Source organism: Perca flavescens, chromosome 2 (genome assembly GCF_004354835.1).
Source record: "Perca flavescens isolate YP-PL-M2 chromosome 2, PFLA_1.0, whole genome shotgun sequence".
In the NCBI taxonomy this organism is placed as follows: domain Eukaryota; kingdom Metazoa; phylum Chordata; class Actinopteri; order Perciformes; family Percidae; genus Perca; species Perca flavescens.
In genome coordinates, this window is record NC_041332.1 from 24,179,015 (window position 1) to 24,196,851 (window position 17,837).

Here is a 17,837-nt window from a genome sequence, read left to right on the forward strand (position 1 = left end):
AGTTCCCATGATGCCCCGGCAGCCATCCGCGTGTGCGATGCTTTTGCACGCCTGCTGCTGTCTGTCTTTGCAGATTTATAAACAATGCAGCTAGGCCTACTCATCTGCAAAACGCACACAGGGAAATCCACATGATTTTTATAGCTGCTAAAATGCGTTACCGCTCCTGAACGTAACCTCAGTTTACATTTGGCTTAAAGGAGACGCAACAAAGCGCACAAAATGGTTGTGCTCCAGGCCCGGGCGAATAAGTAGGTTTACTATAGCTTTAAGAACGCGAAATAGTGTCTGCTTCTTTAAAATTATATCGGTTTATTGCAGAATAGATAATTAAGAAAAGTTTTCAATTTCTAATTAGTAAATATATGCATTTAATTTGCGACGAATCCAACGCATTCACAGAAAATGCCCGACTGTTGGATAAAGGCCGCTTGCAATCAAAACGTCTTTAAACCAGATGTCCGTTTTTCCTCACATAGCTAAACCTACTTGAATTTAAGCTGAATTTTAAGTAGGCTGAAGTGTCCTCACGGTGATGGAACCGGCGGGCGACCGAACCGGGGGTGTAAATAAAGGTGAAGAGCCGGCGGAGGACAAGGCCGCAGAAGAAACCCCAGCCACCAGTACAACCGTTACCCCGCGGAGGGGTCTCAGAGAGCGGGGAGCGTGCCGCCCGAGGACCAGCGTCTCTGCTTCAATACCAGACGTTAACGGAGCAGCGTCGAGCCCGCAGAGCTCAGGACGAGTTTTAAGAGACCGGTCAACGAGGGCAGTACCGGCCTGGCTGAAGGACACCAAGAGCGACGACGACGAAGAAGACGAACCGAGCCCGGACACCGGTGCGACAAAGCGGAGGAAAGTTTCCAACTCGAGGCGGAAGAAAATTTCTGAATCTGCGGGTTCGGTTGAGGCTGGAGGGGGGGTCGCAGGTGAAAGCCTTCAAGGCACAGAGTACGTTTTTAATTTAACAGTCATACCTAATAGACAACTACATCTGTTTATATAGAGCCTGTCTAGACTTAAAACTTGTGTGTTTATGTCGGAGAGGTCAGTTCCTGTCAAAAGCACGCCTTCAGCATAGCTCATCCCCTTTCCGCAGTTCTGCATAAAGAAGGGTGGAGTAAACTTACCTGGCTAAATTACAAATTGTCACATTTGTATTCAAATGATAAAACTTTGAAATGCATTGTCGTATTAGAGATATGATGATGATGTCAGACCTCTGTTTTTTTCCCCCTTATCTGCAGCTCAGAGGACCCCAAGAAACCTGCCACAGATGCTCAAGGTAATCAGAGAAATGTTGGGGAAAAAAACTTTAATATGTCTCTTGCTAAATCTACATTTTAAAAGTTAAATCTCCTTCTATATGTGCAAGTGGATTTCACATAGAGCTGGCTTGTGTGTGGTTGTGTCTGCGCATGCCTGTACACTTATGTCATACAGTATGTTTGATTGCATGCTTCTACTCCCTCACTTTAGCTCTACCCTCCAGACGCCCCCCAGCCCAGACTCGTGCCAAGCCCCTGTCTGGCAGGGCTGTCCGCAGCTCTGCCAAGCCTGTGTGTAAGACCGAACCTGGAATGGAGAATCCAGCTGGTGAGCAACCTGTTGACAGTGAGCTACAATGGTTCAACATGTGGGCTTATAATTCACAAATCAATATGCAGAAGCACTGAAGCGTTATGCTCATTACTACTTCTCAGGATAGTATTTATTCTATAGGAAACCATCGGTGACACCCTATTTAGTATATAAGGGAAGGTTGTTATTATGGTTTTTCTGTGTAACTAATGGGATCAGTTCTGCCTTTTTGAGTTTAAAAATCTGGGTGCAATCCTTTTTTGTCCCCTACCTTTTACTTCCAAAAATTCACTAGACTGCTTGCAGTAGACTGCAGTATGCTTTCATCCCTTTCCCATTTTGCATCATAAATGTGTACATATATCTAAAATTGAAGGTTGAAGTGACTAAAAGCATTTTTGTTGCTTTTCTCAAACGTGTGCCTTCTCTATTATTTCTCTGTTTGTCACGCAGCAGTGGAAGGAGAGGTAAAAAATGATATGTGAGTATATTTTTGTCCCTTTGGGTGAACATAATATGAACATTGCAAGCTGGAGTTGTATTCTTTTACAAAGTGGCATAATATATGGTCACTTTATAAATATGTCAAAACAAAATCACACACATTCCTTGAGACAGGTAGCATCAGTTTTATTAAGTAGGTAGGTGGGAAAGTTTTCATTTTGTAATTTGGGTCAACAGACTATTTAAAGATGTGATTTATATAGGATTTTATCAACCGTCTATCTTTTAGATTTACTGACAGTAACAGACATTATACAGTATATACACTGTGTGTGTACTTGGTCTGTCTGTGGGGATATGCAGTATCATTTTGAAATGAATTAAAAAAATATATATACGTATTAACTTTAACAATAGAGTGGCTGTATAACCTATCATGTATAATAAGCATAAATCTGAGCTCATGGATTTTAAAGTATATGGTCTTGTATATGGTAAAAGTGTGTGACTAAGTAAGAGTGGTGCTGTGTTTTGATGGCCGCTGTGTTTCGCACTTATGCTGTCTCAGTAAAAAGAAAGAGGAGGAAAGCGAGGATGTTGCTGAACCACTCTTCGATGATGAAGACCCTCCATTTCGGGATGACCCAAACGATCTCAGCTACCAGCCACAGAGTCAGAGGTACACTTTTCTCAAGCACATTCACTTGACCCTGTAGAGACAGAAAGTGGGGAAATCTGTTTCAAGTGATTTGTTGTTGTTTTGCTTTCAGTGGTGCAGAGGAAGAAGAGGGTCTGAGCAGTGATGAAGACCTTCCTTTTACAGATGACCTAAATGACCAGAGCTACGACCCGAAGGCTGAACGGTGTGTGTGCGCGTGTGCATGCATGCGTGTGTAAATTAGACATAGGCACCATATTTTTTTTTTCAGTAACTGAACATTTCTCTTTTTGTCTTAGGGATGCCCCTAAACCTAAGCGCAGAGCTCCTCCTAGACAGAAGGAGAAGAAAGAGAAAGAAAAGGCACCTAAAAAAGAGAAAGAGGTTGCTGATATAAAGATAGGTTTGGACAGCTTGGAGAGTTTGGAAGAAGAAGTAAAGCTTGAGGAAGAAATGGTGGAGGACTCGGATGGACCCAGGAAGTAAGCACAGTACCAGTCAATGTATACCAAGTTATCAATAGGATAGATTCACATTACTCGTATGTCTACTTAGCTACTGTTGCATGTGAAATCTGAATGTAACGTGTGTCTGTTTGTATGGTTACAAAGCAAATTTTAAAATGTTATTTTTTCCTTCTGTATTAGGAGAGGCCGGCGGAAAAAAGACGATAAAACCCCACGGCTGCCAAAGAGAAGGTGAGGTTGATGTCTGTTTTTAGGGCATTGTAATTATTACTTTGTAATATGATTAAGTGAATCATCCTGTCATTATTTCACCCAGAAATAAAGCATATGGCAGTGATTAATGTTTGACATGTTGAGCAACGAATTTGGATATACACTCACCTAAAGGATTATTAGGAACACCTGTAAGATTTCTCGTTAATGCAATTATCTAATCAACCAATCACATAGCAGCAGCTTCAATGCATTTAGGGGTGTCGTTCAGGTCTAGACAATCTCCTGAACTCCAAACTGAATGTCAGAATGGGAAAGAAAGGTGATCTAAGCAGCTTTGAGCATGGCATGGTTGTTGGCGCCAGACGGGCTGGTCTGAGTATTTCACAATCTGCTCAGTTACTGGGATTTTCACACACAACCATTTCTAGGGTTTACAAAGAATGGTCTGAAAAAGGAAAAACATCCAGTATGCTGCAGTCCTGTGGGCAAAAATGCCTTGTTGATGCTAGAGGTCAGAGGAGAATGGGCCGAGTGATTCAAGCTGATAGATCAACTTTGACTCAAATAACCACTCGTTACAACCGCGGTATGCAGCAAAGCATTTGTGAAGCCACAACACACACATCCTTGAGGCGGATGGACTACACCAGCAGAAGACCCCACCGGGTACCACTCATCTCCACTAAAAATAGGAAAATTAGGCTACAATTTGCACAAGCTCACCAAAATTGGACATTGAAGACTGTAAAAATGTTGCCTGGTCTGATGAGTCTCGATGTCTGTTGAGACATTCAGATGGTAGAGTCAGAATTTGGCGTAAACAGAATGAGAACATGGATCCGTCATGCCTCGTTACCACTGGGCAGGCTACTGGTGGTGGTGTAATGGTGTGGGGGATGTTTTCTTGACACACTTTAGGCCCCTTAGTACCAATTGGGCATCGTTTAAATGACACAGCCTACCTGAGCATTGTTTCTGACCATGTCCATTCCTTTATGACCACCATGTACCCATCCTCTGATGGCTACTTCCAGCAGGATAATGCACCATGTCACGAAGCTCAAGTCATTTCAAATTGGTTTCTTGAACATGACAATTAGTTCACTGTACTAAAATGGCCTCCACAGTCACCAGATCTCAACCCAATAGAACATCTTTGGGATGTGGTGGAACAGGAGATTCGTACCCTGGATGTGCACCCCACAAATCTCCATCAACTGCAAGATGCTATCCCATCAATATGGGCCAACGTTTCTAAAGAATGCTTCCCGCACCTTGTTGAATCAATGCCACGAAGAATTAAGGCAGTTCTGAAGGCGAAAGGGGGTCAAACACGGTATTAGTATGGTGTTCCTAATAATCCTTTAGGTGAGTGTATGTGAGATATCCACGAGGAGTTGAGATTCATTTAATTTGTGGTTTCAACACTGTGACATTGCAATGACATGTGCTTCCCCTACACAGGAAGAAGCCCCCAGTGCAGTATGTACGCTGTGAAATGGAGGGATGTGGGACAGTCCTGGCTCATCCTCGCTACCTACAGGTCTGTCTCAGCAGTCTGTCACAGCTTATTTACATCTGTCACTCTAAGCTATGAATCGTTCAAATGTAGTGATAGGAAATCTATTCCAAACCTTTGTATAGACCGTTTGATTTTCAAACGTATGCTGTTTTCAGTCTGCTAACCCCTGCATCATCCTGTTAGTGATGCTCTGTTTTTACATGTTTTCTTTGTTCTGCACACCAGCACCATATAAAGTACCAGCACTTGCTCAAGAAGAAATACGTATGTCCTCACCCTTCTTGTGGAAGGCTTTTCCGACTACAGAAGCAGCTGCTGCGTCACGCAAAACACCACACAGGTACACCTACAGTATACATGTATACATAAAACATGCATTGGGTTCGATCTGTGTTTGACCACTTCTTGTTATAATTTATAAGAGAACACATCTCTATTTTGAGTGTTTTGTTATTGTAGACCAGAGGGACTACATCTGTGAGTTCTGTGCTCGTGCCTTCAAGAGCTCCCACAACCTGGCTGTGCACCGCATGATTCACACTGGAGAGAAGCCCCTGCAGTTAGTACTTCTCTGTTTACAGTTTTTGCTTGTTTGCTTTCTTTGTTCTTCATTCTCTTAAAATGTCCAAGATTTCTTGAATACATGCATTGTCTCTTAATTTTTTCCCCCATAGGTGTGAAATCTGTGGCTTCACATGTCGTCAAAAGGCGTCTCTCAACTGGCACATGAAGAAGCATGATGCTGATGCCACTTATCAGTTCGCCTGCTCCATTTGTGGCAAGAAGTTTGAGAAGAAGGATTGCGTGGTGGCCCACAAGGCTAAGAGTCACCCCGAGGTGCTCATCGCTGAGGCTCTGGCAGCCAACGCTGGCGCCCTCATCACAACCCCTGCCTCCCTGCTGGAGCTTCAAGGAAACCCCATGCAAGCAGAGGTCACAAGCCTGGACATGAGCCAAATAGGGCAGGGTGGGCAGATGGACCAGCTGAGCAATGACGGGCAAGTGGCTCAGGTGTCCCAGATGGGTCATGTGACCCAACAAGTGAGTCACCAGGTGGTTTTACTGGGACAAGACCAGAGCCTCCATACCATGCAAGTACCAGTGACAATTGCCCTGTCCCCCATCGACCCCCCTTCGCCAGCTGACAACCAGCAGCAGACTCACCTCCAGCTCCAGATGCCCGTCCAGTTTGTGCAGGCTGCTCAACAGCCACAGCAGCACCAAATCCAACAACTGACCCTCCACTCCAGCTCGGTGCTGACCCAGCATCAACCCCAGCTTCACCCTCTTCAGTCATACTCCTCCCAGCAGCAGAGCCAGGGGCAGACACAGATTCTTCAAATGACCTTCCAGCCGGTTAGCCAGTCTCAGACCCACATTCAACAGATCCCCATTCTAGCCACCTCTCAGCAGCGCTCTCCTCTCCTGTCCCCATCCCAGCCCCAGTCCCTGAACTCAGCCTCCACTAACGGGGACAGCCTTATTCTGGACAATCCGGTGCTCTCGTCTTCCTCTCCGTCAGCCAGCTCCCTTGTGCAGACCGAAGTTATGGGGGAGGATGGTGTGGTCTGGGAGCAGACAGGGCACAGGGAAGTTCAGTCGGACAGCACTGAGAGACATGTGGAGCAGACTCTCATGTAAAACAAAGATAGTGCACACAAAACCAGAAGATAGAGGCAGATTGCCATCAGTGACCTAATATACTGTATTGCAATGTTTGAGCTAAATGTAGGAGCACCAGTATATTATGTACTGTCCACTCATAGTCATATTTGGTAGCTTTTTAGAATATCTGTATCAGGGAAAGATATGTGTCTGTATGTGTAAGTTGTTGCCTTTGTACATATGTCCTGTAAACTTAACTAGCCTTTTATGTGAGTGTGTGTAATGATGCTGAGGTTATGTTACAAAGCTGTTGCTATTATGCAATAATATAGCATACCTCTTAGTAATATATCAAGGTTCAAGGCGTCAAGGTTCCTATTGGAATCAACTCTATATTATTAATTAACACAAAACCTGTATTAGAAAGCTATAAACAGACGACCAATGTGAGGGGTGAGTAAATTCTCTTATAATAAATAGGCAGCTATTTTTTTCAGTTAGTGTCCAGATCTACTGTAAAGCCTTTATTTGTCAAGGTTATGAGAAAATATAATAAACTATCTAAACTGTCAAAAAGAAACATTTCAAAACCTAAAAAGGAATGGACAAATAATGTATGTACTACTCACAAAAGTCCCTGGTCATTATAGGCAGCCAGACTGTGAGCTTGGATACTATAAATCACACATGAACCCTTAATAGCAAGCACAGTCACTGAATCCCTAAGACTATTAAACTCAAAATGTGTCATAACCTTTGAAGTGTAATGCAATTTGAAAAGCAAAGCTATGTTAAAAACCTTGGAGCATATGTCAATATGAAATCAGAGGATGTGTGGTAGAGCAAAAACAGAAACAGTTCATTTATAAGATGTAAATAAACGTCTTAACATTTATCCGGAGTATTCACTGACAGTTTGAGAACACAATCAAAACAAATAACACACCCAAGAAAACCAACAGCATTTCTCTTCAACTGGGGCAGCTATAGTTTAGTTGGCTTGAGGTCAACCATTTACAGTAAGGTTGGTGGTTCAATCCCCAGCTCCTGTCCACATGTCAAAATGTCCTTGAGCAAGAACCACAAATTACTGTACGCCTGAGTCATTAATTGGTCCTAGAATGGATATTGCACAATTTCTATAATATATACACACTGAAAAAACATTTCACCCTAGTACTATTGCTTTAATGACCAAACACCTCCATCAGGACATATTGATCTGCTCTCTTTCCCTCTGCATGGCATACTGCTTCATAGCTCGTTTAGGAGGAATCAAGGTGTTACTCAGTCCAACCTTTCTCTTCTTCACTTGCTGCCCTCCTAACTCTTCCTCTTTTGTCTCCTGATGGAGGTTCTGGGATCCTCTTCCAAATGAGCCACCTGCCTGGGACTCTTGATCTGACGCTGATGTTTCTTCACTCACAGGTGGATGACAATCGGTGCGAGTCTGGAGGTCACTGTCGTGAGCAAACTTGCATTTGATCCCAAACCTGCATCTCCCATCTTTCCTGTATGACACACACATCCTTTTACCTCCTATCTGGGAGGGTTTGGCCTGCATTGTGAGAGGGACGTGTTTCTGCAAGGCGCTGAGCTTTTGGTCTGCCTGAGCCTTGAAAGGGTTGGCAAACACACTGCCGTCCGAACACGTACGTAGAGAAGGAGGGGGTAGTTTATTGGAGGTGAGGGAACCCAGGGAAGGAGCAGGCAGGGTGGGCTGGCAGGCTGCCGAAGATGCTGGTTTATAGGCATGTGGTGATGATGAAGAGGGTTCTGGCTCCTCTTCCTCTGGTTCTGATTCACTGGAAGTTGAACAAGACTCCAGCAAGAAGTTGCGGGTCTTTTTCACAGCTGATGCCACCTCACCCATCTCCTCAACAGAACTTGAAGATAGAAAAGGAGAGACGGAGAGGTTAAAAGCCCATGCAAGCTAGCGTAATAGTATTTGTATCTGGCAATCTGTGTTTTGTACTAGATGTTTTTAAGTGAATACTTACCCAACTCCATCACGGTTTACATCCTCTAAATCTCCATCGCTGTCGGACTCCGAGGACACTCCGTAGCCAACCAGAGAGTTCATGACTTTAAAATCAACCGAAGCTAAGCTAGCTAGCTGGTTAGCTTGGTCTCAAAATCAAAGCACACTATTGCTGTTCCCTAGAATCTTAACTTAAACAGTTGAATTGGTTAAATTATACAGCGGGGAAATATTTAATCATTCCCATTTCCTCTTTAAATTAAGGTTTAAGGTTTAAGGTCTAACGTTAGCTGCTGTCATTTAGCCGCTGCTCCGTGTTTACATTCTAGCTGCTGCCTGCACTGACACCTGCGGCACAGGCGTGGTATTGCATCCTTAAATCATTACCAGCCCACAATACACAAACATTGATCTATGAACTTATTGGAACGAAAATTCATAGGGATGTTATATAGTGTAGTTTAATATTTATACATGTATTACTTTTGTGGAACTTGTTTAGATTTTTTTTAATAACTTAATGCTTCCTTTCTTATAGCCTATTACAAAAAGTGGTGAGTATATCGATTTTGTAATATAGCCTATTCTCATTTTCATTGTATAACAATCTGAAAAAGACAATATATTTGCATGTATTTCATGATACTGTAGGCTATATGTGTAGTAAGTTAAGTCAATTTTAAAATAGCCCAACAGCTTCAAATTAAGAGATCACAAATTTGCCTTAAATGGCTTGCTTTAGGCTACAATCTGTAGGCTACAGCATACGACACCCTTTATCCTTAAAACCTCAATTTTAAGGTGTTTTTAATAATGTTTATTTTCCAATATCCAGATTTGGCAGATTTTACGTAACTACTGAGTTATACCAGTTACTTTTATGACATTTGAAAGACTTCATTGTAATTTATTGTTATTTGAGGCACATCCTTCCCAACGTTTATTGAATATTTCATTATGCTTTGTCTGTGTGTGTGTGTGTGTGTGTGTGTGTGTGTGTGTGTATGTGTGTGTTTGTTTAAAATCCCCAAGATGCCTTGCAGATTAGTCCACTAACTCCGTGCATTTGTCCCTGCTCTAAATTAGTATTGTCACCTTGTGGAATTCATAAACTCTGTAAATCACAAATTGTTTGGCATTGTGCATGTTGGCTTACTGAAATGGCTTCCTGGCAGTCTAAATGGAACAAACCCATCCGCTATGTCTGTCATGGTGCTGTCTGTTTTCCCTCTCCCTTGTTTTTTGTCTGTCATGTGCTGAGTGGGTGTCGCGCTCCTGGCTCTCTCCCTCCTCGTCAAGACACCTGTGGCTTCCTGTTCACCTGATTCACATCCAGCAATCACCTCTCCTGTGTTAAAACCCCAGCCTTCCAACCAGTCTCTGCCAGATTGTCTGTTCACCCAAGTGGTAACACTCGCTACGGCCAACCTTGGAGTTTTCAAAGACTGCTTTTCTTTTGTATACCTGTTGCAAGCCTTGTTTTGACTTTTTGTGTCCAGATTCCCACTACAGCCCTGGAAGCCCAGTCTGCCTGTCTGAGCCTTGTTCTTCTCTCAAACCTGCTTCTCACCTGTCTGCCCCAGGGGATATCCAGCACCTGCATCACTCATTTTTTGTGTTCAATAAACCTCAATAGCTGTTCTGACCTTTTTCCGTGTCTGCGCTTGAATCCAGACAGCCCAGCCTAACAGTACGATCTGGCCAAGATGGATTCAGCGGACACTGAGACAAACTCCATCGGCACCAGAAACCAAATTGCCATCAGCAACCAAGGAGCACTGCTCGGACAACACGACCAGCTGATCCGGACTCTTGTGGAAGACAGGCAAGCCATGTCTAATCAATTGTCACTTCTGACTGAACAAGTCTCTGCCTTAACCCAGTTAATTCAGCCCCCACAGCCAGCTCCTGTAGCCCCACAGCCTGTGTTGACCCCGCCGAGGGAGTCATATGCCCCAGATCCTGAACCGTTCTCCGGTGAATTCTCTAAGTGTAGAGGGTTCTTGTTGCAATGTGCTATGGTTTTTACTCAACGCCTGCAGACATTCGCTTCGGACCAGTCCAAGGTACGGTACATTCTGGGGTTGTTAAGGGGAAGGGCACTAATGTGGGCTGAAGCGTTTAATTCCAACTCACCTGTTGCCACGCTGTCTCTGAGTGAGTTTGTTTTCCTCTCATCTCCTTGGCTATCCGGTTGGACAATTTCCTCCGTGAGTGGCGCAGGGAGAGGGCCAACCTGCCGGAAGTCTCTCCCAACGGTGGATTCCACCAATCAGGTCCCCTGTTTCCCCTGGCCCTTCTGTTCCCACAACTCGGCCCGAGGCTGTACAAGAGCCTATGCAGGTGGGCCACGCTCTCCTATCTGCGGCCGAACGCCTCCACCGTAGGAGATCCGGTGAGTGCCTCTACTGCGGAGGGAAGGGTCACTTCATCGCGGTCTGCCCCGTTCGGCCAAAAGACTGGGCTCCCCAATAAATGTGGGGGTATTGGAGAGCCAAGATAACCTCCCCGTTTCCAACCCCTCTCGTATGCAGCTTCCGGCCACCCTCTGTTCTCCCCAGCTCTCCCTCTCTGTGCTAGCCCTGATTGACTCAGGGGCTGAAGGCAATTTTCTGGACTCTGAGTTAGCCACCCAGTCAGGGTTCCCCATAGAGACTCTCTCTGAGACTCGCACTGCCAGGTCTGTGGACGGCAGAATCCTGGCTCATGTCACTCTCCCCATCAAGTTAGTTCTGTCTGGCAATCGCCACGAGGAAATATCGTTCAACCTTATCATTGCTCCCAATACACCAGTTATTCTGGGGTTTCCCTGGTTAACGTTACACAACCCACAGGTGGACTGGTCGGCTGGAAGGATTGCAAGTCCATGTCCGAGCCCATTCTGTCATTCCAACGGTTTGCAGTCAGCCCTGCCCCCTGCTGGATGTGCCACAAAAGACACTTGCACTGAGCTTCCTGATTTGTCCACTATCCCCTCTGACTTCCATGAGCTTAGGGAGGTGTTTTGGAAAGACCTGGCACTTTCCCTTCCTCCACACCGACCCTATGACTGTGAGATAAAACTGCTCCCTGATGCACCTTTACCCAACAGCAGGCTCTATAACCTGTCTAAACCAGAGAGGGAGACTATGGAGAGTTACATCAGAGACTCTCTTAATGCAGGACTCATCCGTCCATCCTCCTCTCCAGTTGGGGCGGGGTCTTTCTTTGAGGAGAAAGACAAGACCCGCCGACCCTGCATAGACTATCGAGGCCTTAACAACCTAACTGTCAAGAATCGGTACCCCCTACCTTTTGATTAACTCTGCTTTTGAGTCTCTGCAGCAAGCCAAGCTCTTCACCAAGTTGGCCCTTCGAAACGCCTATCACCTGGTTCGGATCAAGGAGGGGGATGAGTGGAAGACTGCATTCAATACGCCCCAGGGTCACTTCAAGTACTTGGTGATGCCTTTTGGTTTGACTAATGCACCTGCAGTATTCCAAAGCCTTGTGAATGATGTGCTCAGATTTTTTTTTTTTTTTTTTTTTTTTTTTTTGAACCGCTTTGTATACGTATATCTGGATGACATCCTCATTTTTTTTTTTTTTTTTTTATATACCTGTGGCTTCCTGTTCACCTGATTCACATCCAGCAATCACCTCTCCTGTGTTAAAACCCCAGCCTTCCAACCAGTCTCTGCCAGAGCGTCCGTTCACCCAAGTGGTAACACTCACTCCGGCCAGCCTCTGAGTTTTCAAAGACTGCTTTTCTTTTGTATACCTGTTGCAAGCCTTGTTTGGACTTTTTGTGTCCAGATTCCCACTACAGCCCTGGAAGCCCAGTCTGCCTGTCTGAGCCTTGTTCTTCTCTCAAACCTGCTTCCCACCTGTCTGCCTGCTCTCAGCCCCAGGGGATATTCAGCACCTGCATCACTCATTTTGTGTTCAATAAACCTCAATACCTGTTCTGACCTTTTTCCGTGTCTGCGCTTGACTCCAGACAGCCCAGCCTAACAAGGTCACCTGTTGCTTTTCTGCAATGCCAAGTAAGAATTTACTATGAGCGGGTTCCTAATATACCCTAGTTATACATTTATTCCAAATTAAGACATTGCAGGCCTCTAAGCTTTGCTATAATGTCATGACATTAACACTAAAATTAATTTTGATAACGAGAAGAATAGATTTTGTCAAATCACCATAACAGTCCTTTGGTACTTGCAATTTATTTTATAATGGTGGCACAGTAAGGTTTGTAGCAATACCACACTATAGAAAGGCCTGAATTTATAAGTAGTCTAAACATGGTGAAATAGCCTAGGCCTACTTGATTTGGCCTATTTGATATTTCTGGTAGTTTATCCCTAGACTGGTTTTGCTGTGATCTTTATATAGCCTACTTTTCTCATAAAGAGGACATATAGAAATAGTCTAAGAAACATCCTTCTTAAATTTAGATCATCTTTGGTTTTGTCACTACCAGTAAACCAGATAAGCTCCTCATGAATAAGTTGAGCAGTTCCCTCCTCCACTCCCTGGCTCTCCGCCCCTGCTCGTCTCATTAAATTCCTCCTGCCTGGCATCAGGTTCCCGGGAGACAGGGCGGAGAATTGGCCGCTAACTCTGTAACATAAGTAACAAACAGTGAGCAGACACACTAAAACTAGTTTTTACCAAAACCTGAGAAGAAAAGTGGCTCTGGTTTTAGCCTAATTAACGCTGCACTGGCCGGAGAACTGAAGGGCAGTGCATGACCGGGAACCCGGTGTTGTCGGGATGAGGCAGGCGTCACATGGGAGTATATTAGGGTGGCTGTTGCTTTGCGCGTTTACTGTGTCTTCCTGGTAGAGACAGCTTGAGGTCCGATGGCAGCCAGGCGGACTAGAGGTATGACCGGCGGATCGGATCTGAGCAGGGCCACCGTGGCCCGGGCTACTGCTATAGCTGAGCTTCTGCGCATGAGTGCTCCATTTTACTGGAACTTTATGTGAGTAGGCTACACTACAGGAGCTTAATGTTTCCATTGGCTACAACCTGCCACCAGCACTTCAGTGTGTGTGTGTGTGTGTGTGTGTGTGTGTCTGTGTGTGTGTGTGTGTGGTTGTTTAAAATCCCCAAGATGCCTTGCAGATTAGTCCACTAACTCCGTGCATTTGTCCCTGCTCTAAATTAGTATTGTCACCTTGTGGAATTCATAAACTCTGTAAATCACAAATTGTTTGGCATTGTGCATGTTGGCTTACTGAAATGGCTTCCTGGCAGTCTAAATGGAACAAACCCATCCGCTATGTCACCTGTTGCTTTTCTGCTATGCCAAGTAATAATTTACTATGAGCGGGTTCCTAATAATATACCCTAGTTATACATTTATTCCAAATTAAGACATTGCAGGCCTTTAAGCTTTGCTATAATGTAATGACATTAACACTAAAATTAATTTTGATAACGAGAAGAATACATTTTGTCAAATCATAACAGTCCTTTGTTGGTACTTGCAATTTATTTTATAATGGTGGCACAGTAAGGTTTGTAGCAATACCACACTATAGAAAGGCCTGAATTTAAAAGTATAAGTAGCCTAAACATGGTGAAATAGCCTAGGCCTACTTGATTTGGCCTATTTGATATTTCCGGTAGTTTATCCCTAGACTGGTTTTGCTGTGATCTTTGTATAGCCTACTTTTCTCATTAAGAGGACATATTGAAATAGTCTAAGCAACATCCTTCTTAAATTTAGACCATCTTTGGTTTTGTCACTACCAGTAAACCAGATAAGCTCCTCATGAATAAGTTGATGAGCAGTTCCCTCCTCCACTCCCTGGCTCTCCGCCCCCGCTCGTCTTGTTAAATTCCTCCTGCCTGGCATCAGGTTCCCGGGAGAAAGGGCGGGGAATTGGCCGCTCACTCTGTAACATAAGTAACAAACAGTGAGCAGACACACTAAAACTAGTTTTTACCGAAACCTGAGAAGAGAAGACAAGCGGCTCTGGTTTTAGCCTAATTAACGCTGCACTGGCCGGAGAACGGAAGGGCAGTGCATGACCGGGAACCCGGTGTTGTCGGGATGAGGCAGGCGTCACATGGGAGTATATTAGGGTGGCTGTTGCTTTGCGCGTTTACTGTGTCTTCCTGGTAGAGACAGCTTGAGGTCCGATGGCAGCCAGGCGGACTAGAGGTATGACCGGATCGGATCTGAGCAGGGCCACCGTGGCCCGGGCTACTGCTATAGCTGAGCTTCTGCGCTATGAGTGCTCCATTTTACTGGAACTTTATGTGAGTAGGCTACACTACAGGAGCTTAATGTTTCCATTGGCTACAACCTGCCACCAGCACTTCAGTCTGTGTGTGTGTCTGTGTGTGTATCTGTGTGTGTGTGTGTGTGTGTGTGTGTGTGTGTGTGTGTGTGTGTGTGTGTGTGTGTGTGTGGGAGAGTAAGAACTAGGCCAAGGTTAAATGGAAAATTAATAGATTTGTGTGTGTGTGTGTGTGTGTGTGTGTGTGTGTGTGTCATGGTTGTCTTCTTTCTCTAACTTTGTGTTAGAGAATGATGTGACAAAGAATGATGAAAGGGATGCGTGCAAAAGCAAGATTATAGAAGCAGGGAGTGTGTGTGTATCTGTGTGTAAGAAAAGTAAATTATGTCTAGGACAGCAGGGGTAGGAATGCAGAGTGGAGGGGGTGAACTCAGTTGGAATGGCAGGGGTGGGCGTTTTCTCTGGCACAAACTTATCGATGCCTGGGCACGAAGACTTCATCTTCTTTCCACAAGCCTGTGTCTCTTTGCCGATAGGTGTGAGAGCTACCGGTTATTAAAACTTCTTGGTTTCTTGCCAGTTCACTGTCTCATCCTTCCTTTCATGTGTCTCGCTTGGAGCAAAGGAGTGGCCTGGCATCGCCTATAACTTTCATCCATTCCCAGGATTTGACCTTTATTTCCTCTACCCTTCATGTCTTCTTCAATTTTTTTTCTTTCTGTTACAGTTTTGTAGTACTGATTTTGTGGCCATAGTTTTTGGAAGTATTGCTGCACCTCTTAAGCTCCAGCAACTGAAGTGTTCTAGTTAACACACCATGAAGTGATTAGATATGTCTCAGGCTGTTATACAGAAATGTTGTATCCTGTGTTTTCTGCAAATAAAATATTTTTCAGGCAGCTTACTATTTTTTTCTTCCAGGCGAGCTGTCCCTTGCCTATTCATTGGGTGAGAAAACACTCATTTGCAGCATCTGTTTAATATCTCTTAAATCATTGTCAGCATCTACCACGTTATCATAATTCACAATGATCCATGAGAATATTGTCTCTATCGATTCCCGGGGAATTCAAAACTGCCGGAATCACATTTCCTCTGCAGTCTCAGCAGGAAACATTAAATTCCCCCCTGACTCTCAGAGCGTACAGGTCACATTAGGCCACTCTGTCACACTGGTACTAGCTTGCACGTAGTGTTCAACATTAACGCCTCAGTATAATGTCACAAGGAGGCCTCTGGGATTCACAACTCACTCAAGTACTAAAAGCTGATGCCAGCTACAATCATGCCTGTGAAGTGGCCCTTCAACATCATCAGACAGATCATAATAGCTCTGAGAGTACAAATTTGCTATCTTTGTTATATTATAATTTATAAATATAGGTAGATATAGGCCTACAGTAGGCCTATGGATTTTATATTAATGTTAAAGAAAAAGTTTCATATTTACCTATAACTCATTTGCGCAGTTGATCTCTGCGCAAGCTTCGCGGAAAGTTCAGACCCGAAAGCGAGTCGATGAAAATGGCAGATGAAGGTGGTGTTCCCGCAAAGAAATCAAAATATAGCTGTAAATTTCAAGTGTTGGGCGCAACAATTTACATGCATCTTACCTAGTCATATCGACAACCTCCATGCTTTTTGTAAGGTGTGTCGCCTTGATTTTAATGTAGCACACGGTGGAAAAAAATGACATTACCCAGCAGATTAAAACACAGCGGGTCTTACAGTAGGCTACACTTAACTTTTTTGAAAGTCATGTTATTTTACACCATATTTATTCCATACAGTATGGTATTGTATGTTTTTTTCTTGCTTCAGTGTTATTTTAACTTGCTTATTTTAACCTTTTACTTAATGACTCAATAAAACCTTACTGGAATTGTGCTGAACACTAATCCCTCTTCATGATCTTGAATATAGTGCCAAATTTCTGTCAAAAGTGACGTCAGTGTGGTTCATACTTGATAGAAAGCATTTTTCAATCTTCCACTTATGCACTTCACTTTCCAACTCCTCCTCTTTCTTTTCGTCATGTCTTCCCATATCTCACTTCTGTTTTTAATTTTCACCCTCTTTGTTTTCTCTCTTTCCCCCTCAAGAGAAAGAAGGAGAGTTTCACTGCAGATGTTACGGTGACAGAAAGTCGTCTGGTGTCTGTCCCTCCTCCTTCCTCCCAGCTGGAAACCAGAGATAAGCTCTGGTGTCTCCACTCTGCTCTGCTACAATGCCGCAGCTTTCTGGAGAGAGCCATCGCCAAAGAGGAAGAGCAGCTAGGCGGTGGGAAGAAAGGTGATTATGAGACCCAGAGGAAGATGGTGAAGGAGAGGTTGACGATTCTCTTAATCAACACTGGAGAACTCCTCAAAACTGCTGGTGGCGTGATGGTCCTGACTCCCAGCTCGGAGGGCTTGGAGGTAGGTGATGATGTTGACAGAGGTGTTGATGATGGTGAAAGTGCTGGAGAGATATTAAGGCAGAGCTTGGTGATCTTTCCCCTTCTTGTTGGCAGTTAGACGGTCCGACCATTCTGTTTGAGCTGAAGCTTTGGATATACCGGATCTTCGAAGAGGTGGACTACTGGACCAAGACGGCCATCACCACCTTGCAAGCCCTGCCCTCAGTAATAGCCAAGGAGCGAGCGAGGACCACGCGAGTCAGGAGCATGAGAAGTGCTCGGAGATGAGACAGCGACGGTAGAAGTGTGTGTGTGTGTGTGTGTGTGGGCGAAGAGGACTAATGAGAGAGAAAAAAAGGTTAGGAAGAGAGAGAAAGAGGTGAGTAAAGGAATCAGACGATGAAGCAAGACGTTCAGCCAGGGGCCAAAGTGAGAAACTGACGTGTGGTGTTAAAAAGAAAGAGATGAATGAAAATAGCCAGCCGAGAGAGAGACACAGATCCCTACTGACACAGGGAGATGAGTGGGTTGGGTTATTTTTAGGTCATTAAGCCCCCTTTACATGAACAGAGGCCATAGGCAGAGAGGGAGCAAGATACCATGTTTATCATAGCTATTAACATTTGTTTAACACATTTATTTTAAGTATGAGTCTAATACAACTTTATATGTATTGTTTACCTTGTAAGATGAAATCCAACAATGCATCTAGATTCAGAGTTAATATACAGT

General features: G+C 44.3%; 3 protein-coding genes across 4 annotated transcripts; 2 read left to right on the forward strand and 1 right to left on the reverse strand.

Annotated features, from left to right (window-relative positions):
* zfp91 (ZFP91 zinc finger protein, atypical E3 ubiquitin ligase) lies at nt 1-7,388 on the forward strand. Of its 2 annotated transcripts, none has more exons than XM_028602311.1 (12): nt 1-951; nt 1,248-1,285; nt 1,480-1,596; nt 2,035-2,062; nt 2,594-2,704; nt 2,796-2,888; nt 2,983-3,165; nt 3,331-3,381; nt 4,831-4,909; nt 5,114-5,228; nt 5,348-5,447; nt 5,563-7,388. In XM_028602311.1, the coding sequence occupies exons 1-12, from the start codon at nt 536-538 to the stop codon at nt 6,527-6,529; spliced, it is 2,298 nt and encodes a 765-aa protein (XP_028458112.1). In that variant the 5' UTR covers nt 1-535; the 3' UTR covers nt 6,530-7,388. The 2 variants fall into 2 exon arrangements, with proteins under 2 accessions (XP_028458112.1, XP_028458121.1); XM_028602320.1 differs by having other exon boundaries at nt 1-251.
* Nucleotides 7,332-8,842, reverse strand: si:ch211-113e8.11 (uncharacterized). The gene is made up of 2 exons (XM_028602331.1): nt 8,494-8,842; nt 7,332-8,379 (listed from the first exon to the last, which is right to left on the reverse strand). The coding sequence occupies exons 1-2, from the start codon at nt 8,574-8,576 to the stop codon at nt 7,701-7,703; spliced, it is 762 nt and encodes a 253-aa protein (XP_028458132.1). The 5' UTR covers nt 8,577-8,842; the 3' UTR covers nt 7,332-7,700.
* Nucleotides 8,843-14,260: 5,418 nt separating this feature from the next.
* Nucleotides 14,261-17,829, forward strand: cntf (ciliary neurotrophic factor). The gene is made up of 3 exons (XM_028600763.1): nt 14,261-14,726; nt 16,810-17,124; nt 17,220-17,829. The coding sequence occupies exons 1-3, from the start codon at nt 14,607-14,609 to the stop codon at nt 17,391-17,393; spliced, it is 609 nt and encodes a 202-aa protein (XP_028456564.1). The 5' UTR covers nt 14,261-14,606; the 3' UTR covers nt 17,394-17,829.
* Nucleotides 17,830-17,837: the final 8 nt, after the last annotated feature.

What these genes read in the sequence shown, in the direction of transcription:
- zfp91 (XM_028602311.1), top strand. Translation starts at nt 536, where the DNA reads ATGGAACCGGCGGGCGACCGAACCGGGGGTGTAAATAAAGGTGAAGAG. An exon ending in TGGAATGGAGAATCCAGCTG is followed by an intron (nt 1,597 to 2,034) that starts GTGAGCAACCTG and finishes TTTGTCACGCAG; the next exon opens with CAGTGGAAGGAGAGGTAAAA. An exon ending in CCACGGCTGCCAAAGAGAAG is followed by an intron (nt 3,382 to 4,830) that starts GTGAGGTTGATG and finishes TCCCCTACACAG; the next exon opens with GAAGAAGCCCCCAGTGCAGT.
- si:ch211-113e8.11 (XM_028602331.1), bottom strand. Translation starts at nt 8,576, where the DNA reads ATGAACTCTCTGGTTGGCTACGGAGTGTCCTCGGAGTCCGACAGCGAT. An exon ending in GTAAACCGTGATGGAGTTGG is followed by an intron (nt 8,380 to 8,493) that starts GTAAGTATTCAC and finishes TCTATCTTCAAG; the next exon opens with TTCTGTTGAGGAGATGGGTG.
- cntf (XM_028600763.1), top strand. Translation starts at nt 14,607, where the DNA reads ATGGCAGCCAGGCGGACTAGAGGTATGACCGGATCGGATCTGAGCAGG. An exon ending in CCATTTTACTGGAACTTTAT is followed by an intron (nt 14,727 to 16,809) that starts GTGAGTAGGCTA and finishes TTCCCCCTCAAG; the next exon opens with AGAAAGAAGGAGAGTTTCAC. An exon ending in CCAGCTCGGAGGGCTTGGAG is followed by an intron (nt 17,125 to 17,219) that starts GTAGGTGATGAT and finishes TCTTGTTGGCAG; the next exon opens with TTAGACGGTCCGACCATTCT.